Source organism: Ochotona curzoniae, unplaced genomic scaffold, assembly GCF_017591425.1.
Source record: "Ochotona curzoniae isolate NIBS_2020 unplaced genomic scaffold, NIBS_Ocur_1.0 contig_2294, whole genome shotgun sequence".
In the NCBI taxonomy this organism is placed as follows: domain Eukaryota; kingdom Metazoa; phylum Chordata; class Mammalia; order Lagomorpha; family Ochotonidae; genus Ochotona; species Ochotona curzoniae.
In genome coordinates, this window is record NW_024465405.1 from 5,141,982 (window position 1) to 5,168,805 (window position 26,824).

At 58.7% G+C, this 26,824-nt stretch overlaps 1 protein-coding gene across 1 annotated transcript in view; it reads right to left on the bottom strand.

Annotated features, from left to right (window-relative positions):
• Positions 1 to 26,553, bottom strand: part of PER2 (period circadian regulator 2) — a 37,961-nt gene extending 11,408 nt beyond the window's left edge. The window contains exons 1-17 of the mRNA XM_040972437.1: positions 26,475 to 26,553; positions 19,316 to 19,549; positions 19,034 to 19,096; positions 17,714 to 17,868; positions 15,482 to 15,603; positions 14,752 to 14,953; positions 9,567 to 9,618; positions 8,953 to 9,095; positions 7,458 to 7,536; positions 5,802 to 5,908; positions 5,285 to 5,438; positions 5,016 to 5,124; positions 4,401 to 4,526; positions 4,044 to 4,097; positions 1,564 to 1,763; positions 1,347 to 1,453; positions 685 to 849 (exon numbers count right to left, since the gene is read on the bottom strand). Of these exons, the coding sequence (XP_040828371.1) occupies positions 685 to 849; positions 1,347 to 1,453; positions 1,564 to 1,763; positions 4,044 to 4,097; positions 4,401 to 4,526; positions 5,016 to 5,124; positions 5,285 to 5,438; positions 5,802 to 5,908; positions 7,458 to 7,536; positions 8,953 to 9,095; positions 9,567 to 9,618; positions 14,752 to 14,953; positions 15,482 to 15,603; positions 17,714 to 17,868; positions 19,034 to 19,096; positions 19,316 to 19,530 (2,053 nt within the window). The 5' untranslated portion in view covers positions 19,531 to 19,549; positions 26,475 to 26,553. The remainder of the gene's footprint in view (positions 1 to 684; positions 850 to 1,346; positions 1,454 to 1,563; positions 1,764 to 4,043; positions 4,098 to 4,400; positions 4,527 to 5,015; positions 5,125 to 5,284; positions 5,439 to 5,801; positions 5,909 to 7,457; positions 7,537 to 8,952; positions 9,096 to 9,566; positions 9,619 to 14,751; positions 14,954 to 15,481; positions 15,604 to 17,713; positions 17,869 to 19,033; positions 19,097 to 19,315; positions 19,550 to 26,474) is intronic.
• Between the last annotated feature and the right edge of the window lie 271 nt (positions 26,554 to 26,824).

Below are 26,824 nucleotides of genomic sequence, written 5' to 3' on the forward strand. Positions count from 1 at the left end.
GGCCTAGGTCCACACGTGCCCCTGCAGGTCTACACACACCGTTCTTGTGAATGTAGAGGGGGATGCCAGGTCGCCCTCAGCATCTGCCCTGTGTGCTGGACCTAGGGCTACCGGGTGTCCCGGGGGCTGGGGGAGCCCAGAGCCCCGCCTGCAGCTGAAGTGCTCCCAGGCTGCCCTTAGCTTCCAGAACAAAACAGACTGCAGTGCCTGTGACTTTCTGGGTCCCTGATTAGTGACGGGTGTGTGTGTGTGTGTGTGTGTGTGTGTGAGGCACTGGCTGAAAAGGGACGGAGGGACACTCCCCCTTCATATCCCTCTTCCTCGTGAAGAACACCTTCAGTCATCCCGGGACAGGCAGACAGCCAGGCCTGGCCTCAGTAAGCCCTGCTGCAGCCTAGGTCCCCTCACCCTCCCACACTTGTGCTTTTCGGCCTGAGCAAGTAGCCGCCACCAGGTGGCGCTAGAGGACGACAGGGCACTCCAGACGGGCGTGGCCGGTGGGCCCTGGCTGGCAGCCCCCCACCCCTACAATTTACGCACCTGGACTTCTTGCACCCCTCTTACCTCACGGGGCTACGGTAGAGTTCTTTTGCACTTAAAGAAACGTTGAAGACAGCAGTCAAACTTGGGCTTTTATGCTGAGAATCGGATTGCTCTTAATTCACCAAGTAACCCTGGGCTCACCTAGCTCGGGCTGAGGCTTTTTGTCGCCCACGTGGACGATGGTGCTGCTGTAGCTGCACTGGCTGGTGAGGGAGACCACGCTCTCCGCCTTGCTGGGCAGCGTCAGCGAGCTCAGGTGAGCACTGACCTCGGCATGGCTGCTGACCTCGGCAGGTGCTGCAGCCTCTTTGCAAGGGAAAACGGGGCAAACATGGAGTATGTCAGAGTGACCCTGGTCAGCGGCCCCAGGACAGCCACCCTGCCACTGCGCGCGAGCCACAGACCCCACCCAACACACTTCTCTGGGCAGGTTCCAGGGAGAGGCTTCTCCACGGCACAGCTCTGAATGTTGACTGGGCAGTGCCATCACCAGCTGCCTTGCCATGGGTTAGGGCAGAGACCATAGCAGCACCACCCCAGGCCAATCCCTGGTACTCCCCGCGGCTGTTAGGTTTCCTACGATGGGTGCTGGCGAGGACTCTGGGCAGCAGGTATCCATAGGCAGCTAGTCCTCTCCCACAGCCCAGAACCAAGTGACCTCCATCCAGATGATCTGGGAAGCCACCTACTCCCTTAACACTTGTGCCCGGAGGTCGCCAAGATCCATGTGGGATGTGACATGCCTAGCACCCGGCCAGGAGCCAGTCCCTCTGCCCCGTGGCAGCTCTGGGCAATCAAGATACCTTCAAGAGGCAGCCCAGGGCCGCCGGGGGTCTTCCGCGAGGGGATGTTTGCTGGGAACTCGCACTTCCTCTTCAGAGTGGCGGCCTCAGTGCAGCTCTCCAAGTACCTGTGTGGAGGGAGCGTCAGCGACGCCAGGCAGCCTGCGGGGTGCAAGCAGGGCGCTGGCCAGGCAGGGTGCTAGCGGGGCACCCGCCAGGGGAAGACGGACACACAGACCTGATGACACTGTCCAGGCAGCTCATCTGCTGGTAGGAGCAGGCGGGCAGGGGCTTGCAGGCCAGCTCCTCGGGGAAGTCGGCCTTGGAAGAGCTGTCCCCAGAGCTGTCCTTCTCGGCGGCAGGGGCAGCTTTCATTTGAGCCAGGCGACTGCTCTGCAGGTCTGGAAGGAGGACAAATCTACCCTCCTTTCTGTCCTCCTTCCCCAAGGCTTCTCAGCTTTCCTGGGGCCCATGGAGCTGATGACCAACCACCAGGACACAGGCTAAGGGGCTGTCCTGGCCTGGTCCTGCATGTCACCACACTCAGTGGAGCCCCAGCACATTCCACAGGCCAAGAATCCTGGTGATGTGTGGCCAAGGGAAAACCGAGGGCAGGCCAGTGTCCTCTGGGTCCCTGTCCTCTTTGTGGCAAGAGGGGAAACGAGCACAACAGTGAGAGCCCTAACTCAGAGGACTGGGCACGCATGTGTGTGCAGGCCGTGTATGTGAATGTGCATGTATAGCTGTGTATACATGGGTATGTGTGTACGTGAATGTATGTGTATGAATGTGTACAGTGGTATTATAAGGGTATGCATATGTGTCCATGATTGTGTATAGCTGTGTGTACATGGATGTGTGCATAGCTGTGTATACACAGGTGTACACGTGTACATGGATGTGCGTGCATAGCTGTGTATACATAGGTGTACGTGTGTACATGAGTGTGTGTATAGCTATGTATACTTAGGTATGTGTACATGGATGTACATAGCTGTGTATACTCAGGTATGTGTACATGTGTACATGGAGGTGCATAGCTGTGTATACTCGGGTATGTGTATATGTATACATGGAGGTGTATGCATAGCTGTGTATACTCAGGTATGTGTACATGTGTACATGGATGTGTATAGCTGTGTACACACGGGTATGTGTACATGTGTACATGGATGTGCATAGCTGTGTATACTCGGGTATGTGTATATGTATACATGGAGGTGTGTGTATAGCTGTGTATACTCAGGTATGTGTACATGTGTACATGGATGTGTATAGCTGTGTATACTCGGGTATGTGTATATGTATACATGGAGGTGTGTGTATAGCTGTGTATACTCAGGTATGTGTACATGTGTACATGGATGTGCATAGCTGTGTATACTCGGGTATGTGTATATGTATACATGGAGGTGTGTGTATAGCTGTGTATACTCAGGTATGTGTACACATGTACATGGATGTGCATAGCTGTGTATACTCAGGTATGTGTACATCTGTACATGGATGTGTATAGCTGTGTATACTCAGGTATGTGTACATGTGTACATGGAGGTGTGTGCATAGCTGTGTATAAACGGGTATGTGTACATGGATGTGCATAGCTGTGTATACATGGGTATGTGTACATGTGTACATGGATGTGCATAGCTGTGTATACTCGGGTATGTGTACATGTGTACATGGATGTGTATAGCTGTGTATACTCAGGTATGTGTACATGTGTACATGGAGGTGTGTGCATAGCTGTGTATACTCAGGTATGTGTACATGTGTACATGGATGTGCATAGCTGTGTATACTCAGGTATGTGTACATGTGTACATGGATGTGTATAGCTGTGTATACTCAGGTATGTGTACATGTGTACATGGATGTGTATAGCTGTGTACACACGGGTATGTGTACACATGTACATGGATGTGCATAGCTGTGTATACTCAGGTATGTGTACATCTGTACATGGATGTGTATAGCTGTGTATACTCAGGTATGTGTACATGTGTACATGGATGTGCATAGCTGTGTATACTCAGGTATGTGTACATGTGTACATGGATGTGTATAGCTGTGTATACTCAGGTATGTGTACATGTGTACATGGATGTACATAGCTGTGTATACTCAGGTATGTGTACATGTGTACATGGATGTGCATAGCTGTGTATACTCGGATATGTGTACATGTGTACATGGATGTGTATAGCTGTGTACACACGGGTATGTGTACACATGTACATGGATGTGCATAGCTGTGTATACTCGGGTATGTGTACATGGAGGTGCATAGCTGTGTATACTCGGGTATGTGTGCACACCTATGTGTATGTCAGTGTGTGTGCATGCACACAACAGAAATGGCAGGGGACTGTGGAGCCCAGATGTGACAGTGTGGTGAGGAAGGGCCAGGCTGGGGGGTGAGCGAGGTCCAAGCCAGCACTGCCCACTGCCCACGGGTGCAGATCCACGCAGTCTCTACACAGTGCACAGAGATTAGCCTCTGGGCTGAGGCAGGGTCCTGGGGCAAACCCAGGATGCACAGGTGGCCAGCGTGTGGCAGGACAGAGAGACGGGGGGTCAACACGTGCTGAGGGGAGGCCCTGCTGCCCGCACCTGCAGGCTGTGACCCACAGCTCAGACACTTGTCCTGTCCCCAGTCTGCCCAGCTACGCTGTGCCACACTCACACCTGAGAAACCCGATGCACCTTACCTGGAACAGACTCGTGAGAGTGAGGACTTCTGGCTTTGGGCTTGTCACTTTTAGGGACATCCTTGAAGAACAAAACAAACACATGGTTCACTCCTCAGCCTGTCCCTTCACCAAGACAGAGTGCTGACAGAGCCACAGACTACCCCGCCTCGGCATCCTGGGGAGCAGGAAAGAGCAGGTCTGCAGACCACCCCTCCCCATCCCCAGCCGAACCTGGATGTTGCCTGCGTCCGCTCCCATAGGTGCACAAAGCCCCCACACGAGTACATTCACAACCAGCATGCAAGGCTGGGGCTCACTGGCAGGGCGGCTCTGGACCCGCATTCTGCCCACCCGGACCTGTCTTGGGGAGAGGGGGACATACAGGTCTCCTGCAGCCAGAGTCTTCGTGGCCATTGCTGTCGCTGGAGGAGGTGTGGCTCAGGGGCTGCTCTTGCGACCCGTTGCTGCCCAGGCTCCCGTACCCACTGGAGCCACTGTGCGGAACTGGCTGTGGAGACAGCAAGCAGAGCTATGGCTACCGAGGGGTTGGTGTCACGCCCAGAGGCTCATGCTGGCTCCCTGACAGAGTGTAGCATGGCAGAGTGACTGCCCAAGGAGAGGACAGCGTGGGGCCTAAGGCCTGGGGGCTCCACAGATGAACCCCTGGCTGATGGGCAGGCCTTGTCCTTAACACAGCATCACTCAGCAACAGGCCCTGGATAACTTCAGAGTCAGAGCTAAGTGCCCTGGCTGTGTGCCACAGCGATGGACACAGAGTCACAGAGCAGGCTGCCCCAGGTCCCTAGGACAGGCACCAAAGAAGTTCAGGCGGGCAAGGCGGGGCCAAGTCCTGGTGGGGGGATTGCTCTGGGTTGTGGTTCAGATGCAGAAGCCGGGGGCAAGGTGGGGGCAGCCGAGGTGTCAGGGACTGTCCAGGCCAGCACTGGGGTGATGGGATGAATGGTGATGGTCAGGTGCAGGAGGACAGGTGTGCCACCTGCAGCAGCAGCCGATGGATCTGTTCCGTGAGCTCCTGAATCCCAGGGTGTGGCGCCTTCTCCTCGGCACAGGGGTGGGCTGCAAACACATCCTCATTCAAGGGACCCCTGTGTGGTTACAATGCGCTTGTTCAAGGTCCTGAGGGAGACCTCTCTGATGGCAGTGGGTAACTGCATGTCAGGTCCTCCCCCTCCTCCTGTCAGCCCCCCACGCCTGACCAGGCCCCCCCAAGCTGTCCACCAGCCCGTGGGTCCTGGGAGCACTTACACTCTGACTTTGTGCCGCCCAATGATGAAGGAAATCCTCCTGCTCCAAGGGTTGATGAAGCTGGACCAGCTTGAGTCCAGCGTGATGTATTCGCCATTCCGGGCACGGAACCGGATGGGGGAAGAGTCGAAGGGCTGCCCGCCAGCCTGCACAACTGAGAAGGGCAGCCGTCGGGGCGCAGTGGGCATGCAGACATGCCCAGGCACACACAGAAAACCGGGCCTGCTCTGAAAGGCGGGGCTGTGCTGCACACCCACCCCCACAAAGGGCACGGTCTGTGGGGTACCTGGGTCTGCAAGGGCTGGGCTTGGTGGAGTACACGTCACATCATGCAACTCCCCTGGACATGGTTATTGGGACACCCAGGACAGAATCACACACTGAGGGACATGTGGCACCCCCCAGTCAGCCACCCCCAGGCGGGCTGGGCTGGGCAGGGCGGCACCCACCGCCTTTTGGGGACAGGGCCCAGAGAGCATGCACACTGTCCCCACGTGGGGACCAGGTGGGGACGTACTCTTCTTATGAATGGCGAGCATCAGGGGCCGGTCACTGGGGTGCAGCTGCAGCAGCACCGGGGTGTCGAGGAGGTCCTGAGGCAAATAACCCAGGAGGGGGACAGCCCTGCGAGGGGGAAATGCATGTTAGCCCATGCAGCCATCTCTCTGGCATCTCATTGCTGGCAAGAGAGCAGACGCGTGCGTCTCAGGACTCACGGCACAGGTACAGGGCTGACATGGGGCCTGTGGGGCGCCAGCTCTCCTGCACATGGAGATGCCAGCAGCCTGGAGCCCGGGACATGGAGGGGGCTCTGTCCACCACGGACACGTGCTCAGCGAGAATCACGGCAATGCATTCCCTTTCCTTAAGATGTCTTCCTTGCTCACATCAGGGCTGGGCCGGGCTGGGTGTGGACTCCCGCCTCCTGACCAGCTCGTGGCCTCTCTGCTTCTCACTGCTTTGCCATGGTGCTCAGGCTGGCTTCCCGAGGCTCCTCCAGATGTCACTGCCATGGTTGCACCTTTGCTCTGCACCTGTTCTGCTCTGGTCACCAGTGTCCCCTGGTCCATATTTTCTCAGCTTCCTCCCACTGAGGCTTCATGGGGCTCCCCACTCCCCAATTCTCCTATGTGAGGCACACTCTCCAGGCCTTAGGCTCGCTCTGTACGGACGGTACGTGGTGCTGCCGGTGCTGTCCCTGGCTGTGGCTGGGCTAGGGGTGAGCAGGATGGGGAGGAGCAGCAGCAGCCCTGGACCTTGCTAAAGAAGCTGTGGTGAGCACCTCTCATCAACCTCCACACTCAGGCCACCTCCACGCGGGGGGCGCTGCGGAATTCTTAGACCTCCACAAACCCAGACTCTCCTGGGTGGGTTTACATACGGAGCTCCTGGGCCCCACTCTCCACTGTCCATGTTCCACAGGAGAGGGCAGAACCCAGGAACCCGCTTCCTGCAACTCTGTCCTGAGCCTCTGCCCCAGAGGGGCGGCAGAGCACACCTGAGTAGCATGGACATTGAGTCCCCAGGAGACTGCGCGGCCTGACTCCAGGGCTGGGGTAACTGGTGGAGGACCTGACGTTCACAGTGTCTAGGGGATGACCTGGTCCATTCTCAGGAAGCCCCATCCGTGGGTGCTCCCTGCCCAGCTCCCATGACGTTCTCCGAGGACTCAACCTCCCCTCTACACCCTTCTGTGTGCAGGAACTGGGGGAAGGCACTCCTGGGGCAGATCCCACTCAGAACCTGATGGGGACATGCACCTGCTAGTCCTCCTATGGCAACCCTGCCAATGGCATCCCCAGCATCCATGCCAACCCTGGCCCCTGGCACACCCCTGCTGTGCCCCAACTCCCCAGAAGGAGTTCAAACAGCACAGCGAGCCCAGCACACAGATCACATCTGAGGAAACGTCTAAGTGTGTCCCGTGATCCCCTCTTTGCCTACACAGAGGCAATTACCTCCTAAGGAAAACCAACACGGACCTTTGGCTATGGCCAAGGAGCTTTAACGTCACAGTGCAAAAGCTTACTGAGGCTTACTGAGCTACGTGACAGCCACGCTGATGACAAAAGGCCACACAGCTTTGGAGGGAATCGGGGAGTGCAGACTGCCTGTGGATCCCAAGCATGCCACAACCAGGGCCGCATATGCAGCGGTTCTGGAGGCCACTCACCTCTCATCCACGTCCTGGAACAGACAATTCGGTGTATGCGTGGTTGTAAAAATTCTCTTTTCAGGAGGAATTCGAGGTGCTGAAAGAATAGAATCGGGTGCACATTTCCGGTTAGGAGGAATGCTCAGGTAGTCATAACCACTGGGAAACTTCCCAGACAGCTAACACTTGGAGCCCGCCCTGGGTGGCTGCCACCAGCACGTGACTACAGGACCACAGGCAGGCTCCTCTCAGCAAAGGCAAGCCTAGAGGCCTTCTCCATGCTTCTTAGCATGGGACAAAAACAGTTTTCTACAAACTGGTTTCAGGAGCCAACATTCTTGGCAGAGGCTCAGGCCGTTGCCTGTGACCACGGCACCCTCTGTGGGCACTGGAGTGAGTCTTGGCTGTTCTGCTTATGACCCAGCTCCCTGTCAACGGCCTGGGAAGGTAGCAGAGAACGAATGCCCATGCGGGAGCCGGGAGGAAGTTTGCAGTTTCTGGCTGCAGCCTGGCCTTAGCCTAGGCCCTTGTGATCACTTGGGGGGTGATGGAAGATCTCTCTCTCCCCTCTATAAATCTCAACAAGATTCTCAGAAGAAATCATTGTTTGGAGAACTTTTGTCACTGAGACAGGCAAAGGTAACAGAGAAATTTAGATGAAGGAAGTCACACATCCACAGATTTATTTAATTAAATCATGGAGCACACACTCAAATTCCGCAAGCTTTCACTCCTGAGGCGATTCGGATAACATGGGGGGCTCGCCTGTTGAGTTTTAAGTGCTCTCACATAACCCTCGGGGAGGGGGCATTCCACATTCACCATTAGAGAATGAACCACATATTGAAAACAATTGCTGTATTATTTTAAGAAGTACTTTTTAAGGTCAAGTTTTCAAATCTTCTTTAATTTTATTTGAAAGGCAGACAGAGCTGTTCTACTGCTGGTTCACTTCCCGAATGCCAGGCTGGAGCCGGAAGCAAAGACTCACTCAGGGACCCAGCAACCTGCGCCATCGCCTGCCACCACCAGGGCACCCCAGCACAAGATACAGGTGTGATCGTACACAATGCGAACCTTAAAAAGCTACATGGTTGAAAAACCCAATGCACATGGCCCAGAGCGGTGCCCCACGGGCTAGGAGGCAGTGGCAGCCCCTGCTCCCAGCGAGTGTGGACAGCATGGAATTACAGGCCTTGCAGGACCCATGAGGCGTGAGGTTGCCATGCAGAAGGTGCCATGCTGGGGTCCCTGGGTGGATGGGGTGCTGTGGCAGCATTTGTGCAGAGGCAGGAGCTCAGGCTCCTGGAGGAGAGGTGATGGGAAGGAGAGTAAGCCAGGTTGGGGGGTTGGCTGGCGGGTGTGCAACACTGAGGGACCTTTTGGTTCTGGTGCAGGCCCGGCAGTCACCACCCTCACCCAGAGGGGCCAGGAGGCTGCAGCACAGACCCTGGTCGGTCAGAACGCCCTGGAGGGAGCAGGGGAGATGCCCTGCCTGGCATTGGCCTGGTACCTTCGTAGCCAGAGTGGACCCTCTCCGCCAGCAGCAGGCAGCTGAGCTGGCTCTCGGCACCAGGCTGCTCCTGCACCTTGGCCAGGTAGGGCGTCATGCGGAAGGGGTGGTAGCGGATCTCGTTCTCGTGGTTCTTCCCGACACTGTGGGGTCACGACAGAAGCAATCATTTGCTGCACCCAGCTTGGCTGTCAGCCACGCTGTTCCTCACGCTGTGGGGCCCATGGCCTGACCAGCGGGGCCCAGCCTGCCCACCTCTGGGCAGTTTGTATTCTGCTCCGGGCACAGCTGGGGGGGACGAGATGCCTCTCCCATGGGGGTCCTGGGCCTCTGCTCCTGAGGGACTCGTGGCCTGGCCCTGTAACACAGTCAGGAGAGCTGTGGGACTCTGGAAGAAGGCACCTGCACATCCAGGAAACCTGGGTGCCATCCTGAGTCACCGCCACGGGTGCCCCTCTCAGCACCCTGAGCAACTCATGACTGTGCAGGCACCCATGTGCCAGTCTGCCCTAAGGGCCTGAGACAAGTGGAGTTGGGTCCCTCCCACGAACGGGGCATGGTGACATCTCAGAGCCAGTGTCTGTTGCCCTGCTCCCACCTGAAGGTGGGCTTACCTGACCCGGCAGAAGAAAGACTTCTCTGCGGAGCACTCCTGAGTGAAGGCATCTAGGAGAGAAAGGCCGGGGTCAAGGTCAGCCTCCTAGCCAGCACCCTCAGCTTGCACAGACCGGTGAGGGGACAGAGACAGTGGCACTGGACACAGGGAAGGCCATGGCTCAGAGTCTCTCGTTACTTTGCGCATGTCCTCTCGGCCAGGAGCGTGACGCTGCCAGCTGCATGCTGGAAGATGACCAGCCACCGGGTATAGACCAACACGTGAAGCTGCAGACTTGGGGATACTCAGTCATTCCAAATGCCACACCAATCCTCGGGTGAGACATCAAGCCACTCAGAGCGTCCAGTGTCTCCTAAAAACTTGAGGTCCACCGGCCAACCCTCGGGAAGGAGGGCCCAAGTGTTGAAAGAAATGTTTCTAGAAGAAAATCTTCATTTTAAAAAAATAGTTATTTTATTGGCAAGGCAAATTTACAGAGTAAGGAGAGACAGAAAGGTCACTGGCTCACTCCCCAAGTGCCCGCAATAGCCAGAGCTTAGCTGATCTATAGCTTCTTCCAGGTCCGCCATGCAGGTGGCAGGGTGTGGGAGATCACCCCTGGATCTCTGTCTGCTTGGCCTATGTAGGAGGTCATGAAGCCATGGCACACTGTGTCCCCAGGGGAACCCCCTGGCAGTGGTCTTGGCTCACCGAGACCTCAACCTGACCTCATTACTGATTATACAGGCAAGAGCAGTGGGATGCACCCCAGCTTCTCTTCTCTATCCTTAGACAAGCTGTGCTGAGACTTCCTTGACAAGCAGCTCTGAGAAGTCAAGTGTAATCCACAGTGTACCTGCCAGGCACACATGAATGTGACCTGAGACATACCTGCTGGCCGTGTGTGTTTTATGTGACCTGTGACTTGACTGAAGGGTTCAGAGAGATAGACATGCCCTCTAGCCAATAACAGTGTCACTGTTGGGTGGGAGGACTGTCAGGAGACACCCTTCTGCCTTTCCCCTTAGTCTAGATAAGCTTCTGCCTGCTTTACAATAAACAGACATGCTCAAGCAGTCTGTCTCTGGTGGTCTGTGCTGCTGAGAAATGCGTCACCTCACCCCTGTGGTGGTTTCGGCGCCTGCTGGCCAGGAAACTCCCGAGACAGAGTCCCAAAGCTTTGGGCCATCCTTTACTGCTTTCCCAGGACACAGCAGGGAGCTGGATCAGAAGTGGAGCCCATATGGGATCCTGGCACTTGCCAGGTGAGGATTTAGCCACTGAGCCGTTGTGCTAGGCCCTAGAAGAAAATCCTATACCCTGACCTCTCACAAAAGGCTTCCTCTATTGCACAGAAACAAGCGGCAGTGCAGTGACCTGAAACAGCAGCCTGGGAATGTCTCTAGTGACACACTGACTCTCTTCATGCAGATGTTCACTCGGCACTGACTGGGGGAGATGGGAACAGCGTGCTGGCTGCACACGTTCCTGCATGGCCACGTCCCTTCCACGCAGCAGCCCAGCACGGTCAGGCCCACAGGCACTAGCCGCTGACCAGACACTTCTTGGCTTGGAACTTCTGCAGCAAGCAGGTGTTCCCATCTGCAATGAAAAGCAAGGCTCTACTTCTCCGGTGAGCCTATAACACGTTGTGCGCACAAGCAGCCCAAGTCCTTCCTCGCGTCTGCTGCCAACTGGATGGGAACAGGGTGCAGGGCCTATTGCTAGAGCCCAACCCAGGCTGGACAGGATGAGTGCTGGGGAGCTCGGCAAGGCAGCCCACCATGGTGCCAAGTCGAGATCCTGAGGTCAAGCCATGTGGTGACTCCCAGCCCTGTCCGTGTCCTGGATTCCTCCCCTGGCTCCTCGCAGCCTGTTCAGCTCCACGTCAGCTCTGAGCAGCCAGGGCCCAGGAGGGGCCTCAAAGGGAATTTTTGCTGGCTGCCTGGGCCCAACACACACTAACGTTAAGCTCAAGAGCCTGAGGCCAGATGAGCAGGAGGGTGGCTGGGGCTGTTTGGGATGGAGATGGGCGTGCTGAATGCCCCTCAGTGTGGAGGTGTCTGTGTTCTGAGCTATGACAAAGTCCCAGAGACCGCATGAGCAGCAGAGAACAGACGCTGGAAGTTCAAAGGCGTGGGAAAGCTCAGAGGGGAGCCAGGGTGGTAGAAGGGAGAGAAGCAGAGGGTAAGGGGCTACAAGGAAGACAGAGAACAAAGAGGCAGTTCCTGAAATATTCTGGGAAAGGCACTAAACCCATGAACTGACCCAACCACCTTCCCGCGTGGCCACCCTGGCAAGCAAATGCGAGTATGTTCAGTGGAGCAGGAGCCACGTTCAGGCCTCACACTCCGCCCTGGTCCAGGCTGCTTGCCCTTTCACTGTGCCAACGGCAAGCTCCCTTCTGCTCAGCCCCAAAGTTAGGCCTGGTGCCAGCACCACTGGAAAGTGCAGAGTCCAGCAGCAGGCCTACAAAACCAACTATCCTTCCAGGAAGCAGGAAGGAAAAAGTGACAAGCCTCGAACAAGTGTGAAACCCAACTACACCCAGTCTCTTCTCTCTACCATCTGCTGGCTCACACCCCAAATGGCCAGTGCTCGTGGTTGGGCCACGATGAAGCCAGAAGCCAGGAGCTTCACTGAGGTTTCCCGCGTGGGACAGGAACCCAAGTACTTATGCCATCCTCTGCTGGTTTCCAAGGTGCATTAGTGGAGAACCAGACAGAAGCAGCATCACAGAGCCCAGAGGGTAGGTCTTCTGGCTAGAGCAGGACGGCTCACTGCCCACTCCGCCCCCGAGCACCCTGGGGCTGGGCTGAGTCTTTCCAGACGCTCAGCAGGGGACTTGCACACACATGCCTGCAGCTTCCCCAGATGTGATGCATTCCGCCAGATGCTCTGCTGCTTTGGGTTCCTCAGCAGGGGTCTTACTTCCAGGGCCCTGTGGGGTGTTCGTGGGGACTCCAAGCAGTCCGTCTCTGTGGTAGGTTTCCTTGGACATTGAGGACATCGAAATGGGTGAAGCCACGCCTCCAAACTGCTTGCCTCCTGCCTGCCTTGCCAGCAGCATTAGTACTGCACAGCCCCTGCCAAGGCTGTGACCTCACACGGAGGGGGACAGTACCTGGGACACTGTGGGCAGCAGGTCAGGGCACCATGGGCAGCAGAGCTGTACCGTGGGCAGCAGCTTGGGGCACTGTGGGCAGCAGAGCTGTACTGTGGGCAGCAGCTCAGGGCACTGTGAGGAGCAGCTTCGGGCACTGTGGGCAGCAGAGCTGTACCGTGGGCAGCAGCTCAGGGCACTGTGAGCAGCAGCTTGGGCACTGTGGGCAGCAGAGCTATACTGTGGGCAGCGGCTCAGGGCACTGTGAGCAGCAGCTTGGGGCACTGTGGGCAGCAGAGCTGTACCGTGGGCAGCAGCTCAGGGCACTGTGGGCAGCAGTCCTTCTTGTCCCTGGGCTCTCATGTGGGCACTGCGCTGGCAGGGACAGCAGGAGGTTTCAGAAATGCCTCCCCAGCCTGGTGAACAGGCCCCTGCTCTCTGCCAGCTGTAATCCTCCCAGCTCTCACAGCCACAAACCTCCCAACGTTCCTGCTCAAGCTCCCCCTCTTAGCTGGAAGCTTGAAGTCAACACAACACGTTCTGTCCTCACCTCGCTGTGCATCAAACTACCGTGGGCCACAGGGCGTCCAGGCACCCTTCCCTGCAGGAATCTCACGGGTCACTCACCCCTAAACCCCAGGGCTTGCACAGGGACCCACCAGCCCTCGTCCCAGCTCCAAATCAGGCGCCCCACAGTTCCTCCTGACGCGCCACTGGCGTGTCCCTCTGGCCCCATCTGACCAGCATTCTAGGCATGACTACACACATGGTCTTGGAGAAGCCCCCATCATCACTGACCCGTTTCCTTGTATTCTCTTATTTAAAAACATATTTATTTATGTATTTGAAAGGGAGAGTGACAGAGACAAAGGAATAAAGAGATCTTCCAAGCGCTGGTTCACTCCCTTAACATCAGCAACAGCCAGGCGTGGGAATGGGCCAGGCTGGGAACGCCATCTGGCTCTTCACCTCCAGGTGCATGAGTGGGAGCTGGACCAGAAGGGGAGCAGCTGGGACTCACGTCACTGCTCTCGGATAGAAGGGGCTGGTACCCACGAAGCAGCTTCACCCTAGGGGCACGTTCTGAGCCCCCTAGAATTGCCCTTCATGCTCAGGTCTCTCCCCTCCTTCACTTCACAGCTGCTCTGGCCGCTGCCCCTTGTCCAATGCCAAAGCTGCCCCCAAAGTTCCAGGCATATGCCCATTTATTGGTGCCCTCTTTGGTCCCGTCCCATCCTGTAACGAGGTTCCCGTGGCTGGGTGACTTAGAAAAACAAGATTCCAGGGCTGGGCAGCCTGACACATGCCAGGGGGCTGTGCCGGGCTCCTCTGGCTGCCCCAGCACACAGCAGCAAGCAGTGGGGCATGCATGTGCGTGAATGAGGCAGCTGAAGAGGGCACCTGCTCTCCGGGCACTCACCCAGCCTCATGAGGGGAGACCTCATCTTTCCAGCAAAGTCATTCATCTCGCTCAGCACTCACTTCCCCCGCCCGAAGGCCGGCCTCCCAACCCCCCCCCCCCCAACAGCAAATTCCAAGCTGAGGGAAGGGGGAGTTGCAGAGCTAGTGGGCAGTGGGCGCAGGTAGAGGTTTGGGGCAGCCACGCCATACACTGGCTCCCGGGACTGTAGTGCGCTGGCCTAGCAGAGGGGCTGGACTGCAGGACACGGGGTAGGGCAGCCTGGGTAGTGAGTGATGTAAGCCCAGAGAACCTCACTCTGCTACTTCTGGCTAAGGCCCAGGGTTCTGGGGACACCAGCCTGGCAAGGGCTGTCTCTGCTCACTGTGGCTGCGGGCTGAAGAGCTGCTCACCTGTGGCACCTGTGCACCTCACTCCCACTCTTGCCCATCCCCCACCAAGACACCAACCTGACAGCAACTGTATTTCAGGCACCCAATGTTTCCGGAAATCTTTCCCACTTTGAAACTAACAGTCTTCCCTTCTCTGCATTCTCTCTGAGGAGACTGACACCTCTTTCCCTAGTACCTTTGACATGGGAAGGGCTGGCAGTTTCCCTCCCACGCCCCACAGCCCAGGTTCACCCAGCAGAAGCACCTGCAACCCCCTTCTGTGGAGTAGGCCTGACTGCAGGGACCTCACCTCCAAGGCTGCATGTACTCCAAGCCGGCAGCTTGTAAGGGGTGGTGGAGCTGTGGAACACGCTGACATCATGCGGGGCCAGGAACTCCACAAACTTGGCATCGTGAAAGGTGTCCCTCTTACAGTGGAACAGGGATGCCACCTGGCTGGAGATGTACAGGACCTTCCCAGTGACCAGGGACACAGCCACAGTGAACATGTCCTAGGGAAAAAGAGCGTGCCCAATGGAGGAAGGCGACACCTGGGCCACGCCCAGCACGAAGCCACTCTCCCTGCTCCATTAAACATAGCATCAGACAACCTGCAGGGCTCCTCAGTAACATCAGGCTGCCTCTGCCTAGCGCCCCCGGCCCAACACAGGCTCGCCCCCTTCAGGCTTGGGTCAGGGCCTCCCTGGGCAGAGCTGCAGGAGTCAGCAGGGGAACGCTGGGGCTCCTTCTGCGACATGGTCAGCACTCTGGCATGTCGGGAGATACTCAAACACAGTCTCTGAATCTGATCCCAGCCCCTTCCTCACAGTCATGGCCAAGTGTGTCTCTGCCCCAAGCCCAACCCCTGCTCAGTCTCAGCTGGGTTTGCAGTCAGCTGGGCGATAACCCCACACTCCCAGTGGAGGCAGAAGTGGGCCACAGCCGCACACGTTGGACCCTGACGCCCCTTCTCTGACACTTCATCCTTGCAGCCTTGTGCTTTGCCCACATGGAGAATGCGTCTCCTCCAAGCAACTCACCCCGTTCTTCCCGATGAACTCAGAAGTGACGCTCTCCACCTCGGCCACGCTGTAGGAAGCCAGGTCCAGCCCGCACGGCTGGTTCTCACTGGACATCAGTAGCTGGTAGTACTCCTCGCTGGCTGTGGAGAAAGGGGCTTGCACTCAGCAGGAACAGCCCAGGGGGACCTCACAGGCCGGGGCTCAATTCTCCAACAGTCATGGAGAGTCTTTCTGGGATCCAGATGCTCAGCAGGTGAGGGCAAAGCCCACAGACGGGAGCCACCCTCTCTCCTGACAGAAAGCCTCTGATGGCAAAGTGTCCTCAGATGACAGACGTGCTCCTCCAACAGCCCACAGCTCTCCAGAGCCCTCTGTGCACAGGGCCTGGCCTTGGAGTGCCCCCCAGACAGCTCTGCATGGGACCACAGTGGCTGGCTCCACACCTGAGCCTTGTGCCCTCCCACCTGCTCTCTCTATCAGGAGAGAGTGCACCCAGAAAGCACAAGGCAGAGAGCCAAAGGGCAAGCCATGCTAGCTACCTGCCCATTCATCCCTGGTTCAGCCTCTGGGGCTCTGGGCTACCCACACTGGGCTCTGAGCACCAGGAGGCAGGCCCTCAGAGACATAAGACGTGCCAGGCCATGCCAGGGAGGCCCTCAGGCCACAGCTGCACCTTCCCGCTTCCTGTCTGCCACCCCCAACCCCCCATCAAGACACAACTGCTGTGTTGCCTCAAGTTGGCAGCTTCCAGATGCCACAGCCAGGCATCAGAGAGCAGAGTGGCCTGGCGACTCCTTCCAGCCACACAGGCATGCAGCCCCAAGCTGGCCTTCTATGTAGGGGCCCTGTGTTCCTCTGTGGCTTCCTGCCACGTAGGACTGCTCCACCAGTCCTAACTGCCACCGATGGACAAGTGGCTCAGGGAGAAACATGCAGAGAAATGAGCTGCAAAGGACACCCACTGGGGGCACAGTAAGGCTACCCTCCCACTACATCCGAGGGTACGCAGGGCCAGGGACGGAGCACTGCTTCCTGCAAAACAAGTCTTTCCAACATCGAACAATATGGAGATGTTTTGATCCAGTGTCTGCACAGCCCCTCTCATGCACCTGCCTTCATCTCAGCCTTTTATCTACTTTCATTCCGATTTTATGTGCAGGATCAAGCAGGCCCCAGCACATGAGTGTGAGGAACGCAGGAACAAGGGCACTAGTCCAAAGAGGGAGTGCTCACACAGCTGCCAACAGTTGGGGGGGGGGCACTGACTCTGCTACCAGGCACCCCTTCTTGTTCCAACAAGATGCCCAAGGATCAACTCCACTGAGGAGTTGATGTTTGGGGGCCGTGAGCCATAGGAAGGACGGGGCAGGAGCATGGGGGCCATGAGCCATAGGAAGGACGTGGCAGGAGCATGGGGGCCGTGGGCTGTAGGGAGGACGGAGCAGGTGCCTGGGGGGGTCATAAGCTGTAGAGAGGATGCACATGGCACTGTGAGGAACTCAGGAGGGCAGCAGGCTCCACCTGTCATGGACCCGAGATCCGCAGGCATGGGCTCTGCCTGGAGGAAGAGCAGCAGCAGGAGGGTGACCCAGGCTCAGGAGGGATTTAACAGGACTTGTGCTCTGTGGGCTAGGGCAGCAGCTGAGCTGGGTGGTGTGGTGGCACGTGGGGCCAGCAGTGCATGCCTACCAACTGCTGTATATGGTCCAGGGCTTCTGCACGTGCCCCTCACATGAAGTACTGGTCCAGCTCACCACTGACCAGCACCAACAGCTCCTTCCTACCCTGCCACCAAGCACACAGCCAATGGGATGCAGTGTCTAAGCTCCCAGCTGTGCATGTGAGGGGGTGGCAATTCCCGCCTGGCTGAAGCGACCACGGGTCAGGACAGTGTGAGCAGGGCCGTGTGAGGCTCCATGGGGGCTCAGTGCCTGGAGGTGTGGGCTGGGGCATGCCCCCCTCACTGTGCCTGCATGCTGACAGGGCTAGCACAGTGCTCTGTTTTTGCCCAACTCCTGCCCGAGCCCAGAACTCCTGAACAGGCTCTGGCCAGAGCCCACCAGCTTTATGGCAGGTCTGTGCTGTAGACACCTTGTGCCCCTCGTTGTCTACCTTGAGAGACTTTCAGCCCCCGTGGCCTTGTCAGACTGTGGCACCTCCTCCTACTGACTGAGGAATGAGTGAGCTGCAGTTTGGGGGCGCGGGGTAGAGTGTGCTGCGGGGGTCTGCACAGCTGCGCGGGGACCGCACCTTTCACCTGCTTCACACTCCGAAGGGCGTACTTCAGGGTGGCCAGGGTGCTGGCCCTGCCCTTGGCCTTCTTGTCCGCTGGCAAGTGGACCTTGAGCTCCTTCAGTGTTCTGATCAGCTCCTGGTGTGTGTCTGCTTTGGCAGACTGCTCACTACTGTGGAATGCAAGACAGAGAGAGACATGAAACGCTGCTCCCTGCTTTCCCCTCCTGAGGAGACGTGCCGGGCAGTGTGTCTGGGGGGCTCTCAGCAGGTCTATATCAGTCTCAGCCTTTGCAGGCAGGAGCTCCCTCACCAGCTACAGCAGTCAACACAGGCTGCAGGCACTGCCAGGCGACTTTGCAGTCACTGTGCAACACAGAGGGTTAAGCCACCACCTGCAGTGTCAGCATCCCACGCAGGCAACAGTTTAAGTCCCAGCTGCTCTGCTTCTGATCCAGCTCCCTGCAAATGCACCTGGGACAGCAGGGGAAGGTGGCCCTGTCACCTTTGGGGGAGACCTGAATGGAGTTGTAGGCTCCTGGCGTTCTCAGTCTAGTCCAGCTGCAGTGGACATCTGGGGTGAACTAGCAGATGCACAATCTCTCCCCCTCTTTCTCTGTAACTATACCTTTCAAATTAATAAGTATTATCCAAATAAATAGTGTTTTTTTGTTTTTAAAACTACACCCATGAAGAGATTCTGGTCTACACACCCTGGTCGAAAAACTGCATCATCAAGAAAAGGATTGGAGGCATAGGTAACCCCAGGATAGCAACTCCCTGGGACACACAGGTGGACCATGAGCTCAGGGGAGAGCTAGGGGCTTTCTGAGAAGGGTCTTCAAGCATAAGGACATGTCTGGGGGGAAGACAGGGCAGCTGGCACTTGCTGATGGGTGCAGGTAGCAGAGAGGACTCAGGACTATGAGCTGGATCTGCCTCAGAGGTGACATGGAAATGGTATAGTGGTCACTAACTACTAAGATGGGCAAAAAATGTTCCAGACAAATATGTCCAAGACTCAGGCAAGGTGTCAAGCTGGCAGGAGCCCCAGGAGTCACCTACAGGGACACTCAGCTGGACACCAGGGACACAGTGTGCAGGCTACAGGGACACTCAACTGGATGCCCACGGACAGAGTGTAGGCTACAGGGACACTCAGCTGGTCACCAACAGACACAGTGCACAGGCTATAGGGACACTTGGATGGACACCCGTGGATAAAGTGTGCAGGCTAATGGGCTTGCACAGAGATTCAAAAGTCATATCACTCTGAGAAAGCAAACCCACAACTGCAGGTCTCCCCACACGTGGAAGGCTCAGGGAGGTGGGGCTTACCTGCAGCCGCTGCTGTAGGGGTTGTGCTCAGACTCTGCCATCATGAGGCTGAAGGCAGCGGGACTGTGACAACAAGCAGAGAAAGCACAGCTCAGGCGACTAGAGGTCCATCCTGCACTGCCTGGGCCAGGCAGGGAGCACAGGAACACACAAAACCCTTAGTTTCCTGAGAGCCAAGTATTGGGAAATGCAGACCCGCAACACAGGAGAGTCCATCTCCCCCATGGAAATGACACACAGGAGGCCTACAGCCACCCTTGGGGTGACCAGAGCTGAACCTACCCGTGACAGGCGTCCGGCTGTTGCAGCACCATGCCCAGTTCCTTGCTGCTGCCACGCAAGCCTTGCCCCGTGGAGCAGTTCTCATGGGCTGCGTTTCCACTGCAGCCGCTGCTCATGTCCATGTCTTCCTGGAGAGGAGCCTGGGCAGGCTGGGGCTCCAGGGGCTCCAGGTGGGGGTGACCAGGGCTGGGACGGAATTCCATGTAGCCATTCATGTTGGGCTCCCGAATCAACCTGGAAAATGGGAGCAAAGTTGTCCAGCACTGAAACAAGCATGCACAGGCCCCCAGAGCCACCAGGAAGAGCAGTGCAGTTACCCAACAGAGCAGGGCCGCTGGGACTGGTCACGCAGAGGACACGGGCCTGTCCCTGCTGACCCAGCTGCCTGTGACAGCATAACAGGACACCGGAGGACAAGGTGGCCTCAGCCTGAAAGAGGGCACCCCAGAGTATGAATGGTACTCCCCAAGCACAGGGAGCTTTGGGAGGAATACTGAGTCCCCCAGAAAAGTGGCAGGACGTAGGGTACATCTATGGCCCCCCCAGGGAGGGAGGTCTTGGGTACTGCAGCACAGCGACAGCCACAGGGAGCCTGGACAATGAGGTTCCATGAGGCATGGTCCAGCGCTGGGGGCTCATGCATTAGAAGGTGTGCACAATGGAATAGCACAGTGGCAAGGCAGCGTTAGCGTGCCCAGAAAATGGCTGGCAACCATTGAGGTACCCTGGGGACCAGGTCCCCAACATTGCCCTTGTACAAATTAGCTGGGAGCTTGAATGTTAGTGCTTTGGGGACAGGCTGACAAAGGAAAGGTCTCCACAGTTGACCCTGGAAGGCACAGTGGGAAAGCTGGGTTGGGCATGGGACATGGGCCCATCAAGAGACCCAGGGATTGTTACATGCCACTAGGTCAAATAAGGAGGACCTGGGCAATGTCCCCAGCAAGGTTCCAGCAGGTGTGGCTGTGGGGACTGCAGTGGCTGGCAAAGGGGTGAGTGATGGAGGGACCCAAGGCCCCAGAATATAGCCTCTGCTTATCCTCCTGCCCTGCAGTCTGCCCACCCCCTGGGAGGCCACGGCCTGCTGTCTCTGGCTAGGTCCCCAGAACACAGAAGGGGCTCTGTGGCTTCTACACGCTCCTTGAACAGACTGGGGCTGGCAGAGGTGGGGCTGGGATGGCTGGGAGGGTGCAGCCAGACCTGGCTGGCACCAGTGCATGACCACTGCACAGGCCACAGGCAGCACAGCCTTGTACAACTTGTGCCAGCAGGTGTGCTGGTCTCCAGCCCAGCCCTCACAGGAAGGACCCCGATTCCACGCCCCGTTCATGCCGTGCACTGACAGGCTGGCGTGGCACTGTTCCTCTTATGTGGGGGTAGCTCGGTCTCCCTCCCCACCCCCAAGGCAGAATGCGGGGAGACACATTTCTCGCCTCTTCTTCCTCCAGTCCCCATGAAATGGCTGGAGACTGGAGTACTGACAGGGGAGCGGTCATGCCACATGTCCACAGCTGCGGAAAGCCCGAAGGGTCCCCATAGTGCCTGGCAGCATACAGCACTGCCTGTGGCTGTAATGTGTATGTAAGGGAAGCTGAGGGCGGCGCCAGCACCTAACTGCTCCCGAGGATGCCAGCCAATGTGGCAGACCCCTGCCACCCTTGCGACAGAGGGACACAGCTGGAGCCAAGGACAAAGCAGGGCAAAGGGACACGTGGAAGGACCAACCCTGGTATCAGCCAAGAGCGAAGGACAAGGTTATTTCTGCAGGCTACCAAGTGTCACAGGACTGACTGCTGGTCGAGAACAGAGGCCTCTGCTGCAGGCCGGTGTAATAACAGTCTCCCAGACTGCTGTGGTTTAGTCAGTTAAGCTACTGGCTGCAGTGCCAACATCTCATACGGGTACCGGTTCAAGTCCCTGCTACTCCATTTCCAACCCAGCTCCTAGTGCCTGAGAAAGGAGAATATGGCCCAAGTGTTTGGGTCCCTGCATCCATGTGGGAGCCATGGAGGAAGCTCCTACCTCGTGGCTTCAGCCTGGCCCAGCCCAGGACCTTGCGACCATCTGAGCTCTCTGTCTCTCCCTTTCTCTGTAACTCTCTCAAATAAATAAAATGAATCTTTAAAAATAAATAAATATAGTCTCGCTATATTGACTTGAAGGCAGAGAAACGTGTACCCAACAAGTGGGCGTGCAATGGCAGAGCCCTGGAAAGCCCTCTGGCAGGAGGCTGGTCACAGTGTGACCACCACCTGGGGAGGCGCAGCCTCAGCCCCACCTGGGGCCTCTGCCTCCACCTGGCCTGGCTGTGCTCAGCAGAGCAGTGAGGGGGTCTGGCAAGGTAAAGCCATCCTCACTAGGCCGATGCCCGGAGCACGGCCCTGGCACACACAGCCTGGGTCCCACCGGCCGGCAGTGTCCTGTACCTGCCCTGGCCTTGTGGCCTCCAGAGACCTTGCACTCGGTGCCCTTCGTGTCCGGCACCCTCACTGCAGGCACCCTGATAAGATGTCACCTCCCTGCCTCCCCTCAGCACTGGCATGGTCTACTCCACTCCTGAGGGAGGAGTGAGTCAAGGCCACTGAGGCCATCACGCTGCAGGGCACCGAGTACCCTGCTCAGGGACTATAGGACAACCATGGACTAGGTGCCAGAGCAGTAAGAGGGCCCTTCACACGGCTGGTGCTGCTCCCCAACATCCGGTCTCCGCTCACCTGCTCACTGCCTCCTGCAGACGGTAGGACAAACACATTCCTGCCTTAAGGGGAAGACACAAGGCGCGTGCGATGCAAGAGCAGACAGAGCAGGGAAATCACGTAGGCGCTATGGGGAAGCGGGTGCCCAGGGAAGGCTCAGGTACCGCAGGTGCTGGACAAAGCCCGTGGACTTCAGTCCCCCATGCCGGCGGCCAGCTGCTCCTTCCTCACGCTTGCCCCTGGCTGCACACCAGAGGCAGCAGCACTGTCAGCGCATGGGCCCTCGCTTCCCCCGTGACGGGAAGAGCCTGCTCTCCGGGGTGAACTCTGACCCCAGGAGATGGGGGAAGCTGGGAGTCACTCCGCTCCCAGTGCTCTGGGTACCGGCTGTGTGGGGGCACTCCCTCCCTTCCTGACAGGACCCCAAGAGGCAGACGGCCAGCGGGTCCTCCAGCATGGCCAGTGAGGCCCTCCGGTGTGTGCGCGTCTGGGGCTTGCTGCCTCCCTTCCGCTCCTCCCTTCTGCTACGCCAGGATGACACCGGCATTCACACCTTGCTTCACACTGCTGTGGTGAGAACTCAAACCCAGACAGACCCGAGGCAGGGAGGGGACAGTGGGAACCAGGGTCCTACTGGGAGTAGGCCTGCGTGCACGAGGCTGCAGCAGAGCCGGCCGGATCACCAAGTGCCTGGCAGGGCAGAGGCACGGCTGGCTTTGCCCCAAGTGAAGGGAGCCACTGGCAGCTTGTGTGTGTGCGCGTGTGGCCCTGACACACACTAGGCCCAACATCTGGGCAGGGTGGCCAGGGACAGGGAGCCCTCTCGGGAGCCAAGGGCCTCCCTCGTCTGCCTCCCCTCCCGCCCTGGGGGCCCCACCTTCCCACCCCCGACAAGCAGCCAGGCCTTCCTGCTCTGAGCGGGTCAGCATGCCCACTGGAGGCAGCAGCAGAGCGCTGGGGGCGGGCATCTCGCCTGGGTCCAGGCTTGTCCAGCTGTGTGACCTCAGCCAGACTCCTCAGTCTCTCTGCAACTCACTCTCCCTGCCCTCATGACAGGAAGGGTCTCACTCACGCGGGGAGCTCCTCCAAGATAGGGAGCACCTCACCCATGGTGGGGAGCGCCTCACCCACAGCAAGGAGCATCCTCCAAGACAGGGAGTACCTCACCCACGGCACGCATCTCACTCACAGTGGGAAGCACCTCACCCATCTTAGGGAGCACCTAACCCATGACAGTGCCTGTCTCCCGCTGGCTGAGGTGGCACAGTGAGGTGGCAAGCACGGACTGCCCACCATGTGTCACCGCAGGGGCAGATGGGGCAGCACAAGTCTCACAGAGAGACAGGGAATCCTCGCTTGTATTTAGAGGGAGAAGCACTTAGCACAAGCCCACAGGGGCCAGGGCAGCCTGGCTGTGAGGGGCTGTGGGAAGCTGGGGCCGCCCCTGCAGCCCCGCCCTCCCCGTGCACCTGCGTCCTTGGGCTCTGCCTGTGAGAACAGCTGGACTTAAACAGGGGTTATGCTCAAATCCCCGAGTGGGCTCTTGGACACCCCCCTGCTACGTGGCTGGCAGACACAAGGACATTCAGAAAACACGACCTCCTGGAGCCTGGGCCCACAGGGAGGAAATGGCTGGCGGGGAGGGGCATTCCAGCACCTTCTCCCTATCCACAGACACTCAGAACACAACCAGGGCACGGAAAGCACAGCTTCATGGCACTGTGGGACCCAACGGCCTTGCCCCACAGAGCAGCGTGTCTCCTGTGGAAAACTGACCAAAAGGCAGCCAAAGGGAAAGGCCTAGAAGGGCCCAGGAAGCTCTCCCTGGAAGGTCCAGGCCTGCTGTCGGCTCATGGGACCCGCACCCACATGAACAGCAGGACACTGCACACCCTCCAAGTCCCCCAGCCTGGCCTATCCTCCCTGTTTTGTAACTTTACGTAACAGGGATCACAGCTGGCAGGGCGGTGTTTTACAACCCAAATGTTAACCACGTTTCCTGCTTCCTGGTAGGAGCCAACTCCTGGAGGCCAGCCTGCTGTAATCTGGAGAAAATGTTTGTCCTGCTGAATAAACAGCCGTGCTCTCCATGGCGACGGCTGGACCGCAGGAAAATGTGAGCAGGGCCCCCAGCGCGGAGCAGCAGCGGGCCGCGAGGCCAGTCCTTGTCCAGCTGCAGGGGGCTCGGCTGCGCCAGGTCTGGGTGCTGGGGCGGCTCTGCAGGAAGCGGCTTCTCCTGCACCGAGCACTGCTCCCTCGGGCACTCAGAGCTCGGTCCCTCTCAGGAGGACAGAGCCCTTCAAGGGCACACGGCAACCCCCTCTGCTGGGGAATTGCAGACTGCCACGCGCGGCCCTGGCCCCAGCATGCACTCCCTCCCTGTGCCCCTTCTGCTCTGCACTCAGAACCACGGCAGCAAATTTCTAACTCAGGTCTTAATTTTCTGAAAGGTAGAGAGAGAGAGCAGAGGCAGAGGTGTCCACCTGCTATTCCACTCTCCCAGCGCCCGACACAGCCAGGGCCAGGCAGGGCTGGAGCCAGGCAGCCGAGCACGGGCAGCCGGCGGGGTCGGGTGTGGAGCCAGGCCTTGATGTCAGCGGCTCAGGTATGGATGGCAGCCCCGGGCACCTCGTTCCCACTGCGCCAGAGGCCCCTGCCACGGCTGGCGCTAAACACGCACACAATGAACACGCACCTGAAATGAGGCCATGTCCCAAGGAAAGCCCTCAGGCGTGGAGGCAAGGCCAGCAGAGGCCCCTGCCCCGGTGCTGCCCTGAGTGGGCAGGTGGGCACCTTTCCACAGGACCCCAGGGTTGGGCACGCAGGTCAGTTATCAGCATCAGGCCTGACGCTTCCTTGTGACTAAGCGCCAAGAGGCCCGGGCAGCCATCCCTGCCCAGCGGAGCCTGCGACGGTGACGGAAGCACCAAAACAGGGGCGGCCTCCAGGACACGTCCATGTGTGCAGCTGGGCCTCCCCAGGGGACGCTCACCCGTCCCTGCCTCCCGTCGAGGGGGGAACTCCTCTGCAAGCCACAGGGGCCCCAAGCAGAGCACCAGGAGCCTGGCTGTGCTGTGCCCACTGCCGGCTGGCACCAGCCAGGGCTGTGCTGAATCACACGGAGACGACAGTGACACATCCCCGCCGGCCCAGCACTCAGCTCTCTCTGGAAGCAGGGGGGCCCTTTCTTCCTGATAGTTACACCAAGTGGGGAGATGACTCACACAGCACTGCGCCCGCTGCTCGGGGAGAGCCTTCGCGTGCAGACCCGTCCTCGCCCGGGGCCAGGACCCAGCCCAGGTGACCCTGACCACGCGTGCAGACCCCTCTGATCACGCGTGCAGACCCCTCTGACCACACGTGCAGACCCCTCTGAGCACGCGTGGAGAACCCTCTGACCACACGTGCAGACCCCTCTGACCACACGTGCAGACCCCTCTGAGCACGCATGGAGACCCGTCCTCGCCCGGGGCCAGGACCCAGCCCAGGTGACCCTGACCACGCGTGCAGACCCCTCTGAGCACGCGTGCAGACCCCTCTGATCACACGTGCAGACCCCTCTGAGCATGCGTGCATTCCCCTCTGACCACGCGTGCAGACCCGTCCTTGCCCGGGGCCAGGACCCAGCCCAGGTGCCCTCTGAGCACAGGGCGGGACCCGCAGGTGGCAGGGATCCGCCCTCTTCCCTGTGCCCGTCCAACTGCAGGCCCTCAGGGGCCTCTGCCCAGGCCCTGCCCTGGTGTGCCCGCCAGCAGCGGGCTCCGTGCCCCAGGGTGCCCATGCCTCTGCGTGTCAGTGAGATGGCCACGCAGGTTCCTTTTGTGTAACTGACGCAAAGCCTGGCCTCCCTGGAGGAGGCGGCCGGCCGTGCAGTGACCGTGCCCACCCCACGTGGGCACAGGGGATACACACAAGGTGATCGGCTGGCCACCTGGGGCGGGGGGCTCGGGGAGGAACGGCTGGGGTGTCAGGACGAAGCCCCCAAGAGGCTCCGCCAAGCTCCCAACCCGGGGTGGTCGAGCCTCTTGGGAGGACCTCAGTTTGCCAATCCGCCAAGTGGGCACACCGCCGCCCACCTCACAGACTCTCCCTCCCAGACGCGAAGCCGAGGCCGGTCGGGGTCCCCCAAGTCCGTTACGTAAGAGGCCAGCGGCTGCCGACAGCGCCCGCGTCCCCGCCGCCCGGGCACCGTGCCACTCACTGCCAAGTCCATGACCGGCCGCCTCAGCCCTCAGCCCTCTCAGCCCTCAGCCCTCTCAGCCCTCTCAGCCCTCTCAGCCCGCGGCCCTCTCAGCCCTCGGCCCTCAGTCACCTCAGCCCTCTCAGCCCTCAGCCCTCTCAGCCCTCGACCCTCAGCCCTCAGCCCTCTCAGCCCTCAGTCACCTCAGCCCTCTCAGCCCTCGGCCCTCTCAGCCCTCTCAGCCCTCAGCCCTCTCAGCCCGCGGCCCTCAGCCCTCAGTCACCTCAGCCCTCAGCCGCCTCAGTCACCTCAGCCGCGGTCCGTCAGCCGGTCACCGGCTGCCTTAGTCGCTCTCACATAGTGGAAAACGTGACCAAACGCGCTGTGCCCGCCCTCGCGGCGCCCCATTGGTCGCGGCTCCACCTCATCTGCATATTGAAGGGGCCGGACCAGCGTGTGCCACGCATCCATTGGTGGAAGCACCCGTCACTCTTTTTACATAAGACGCACATGGAACTCCATGTTCACCGCTTGTGCTCCTCAATGAAGAGGCGGCGCGCTCGCGTTTCCCCTCCTCACTGTGCCGAGTGGTCCCTTCCACTTCCGGCCCCGGCGCCTTCCATTCAAGACAGC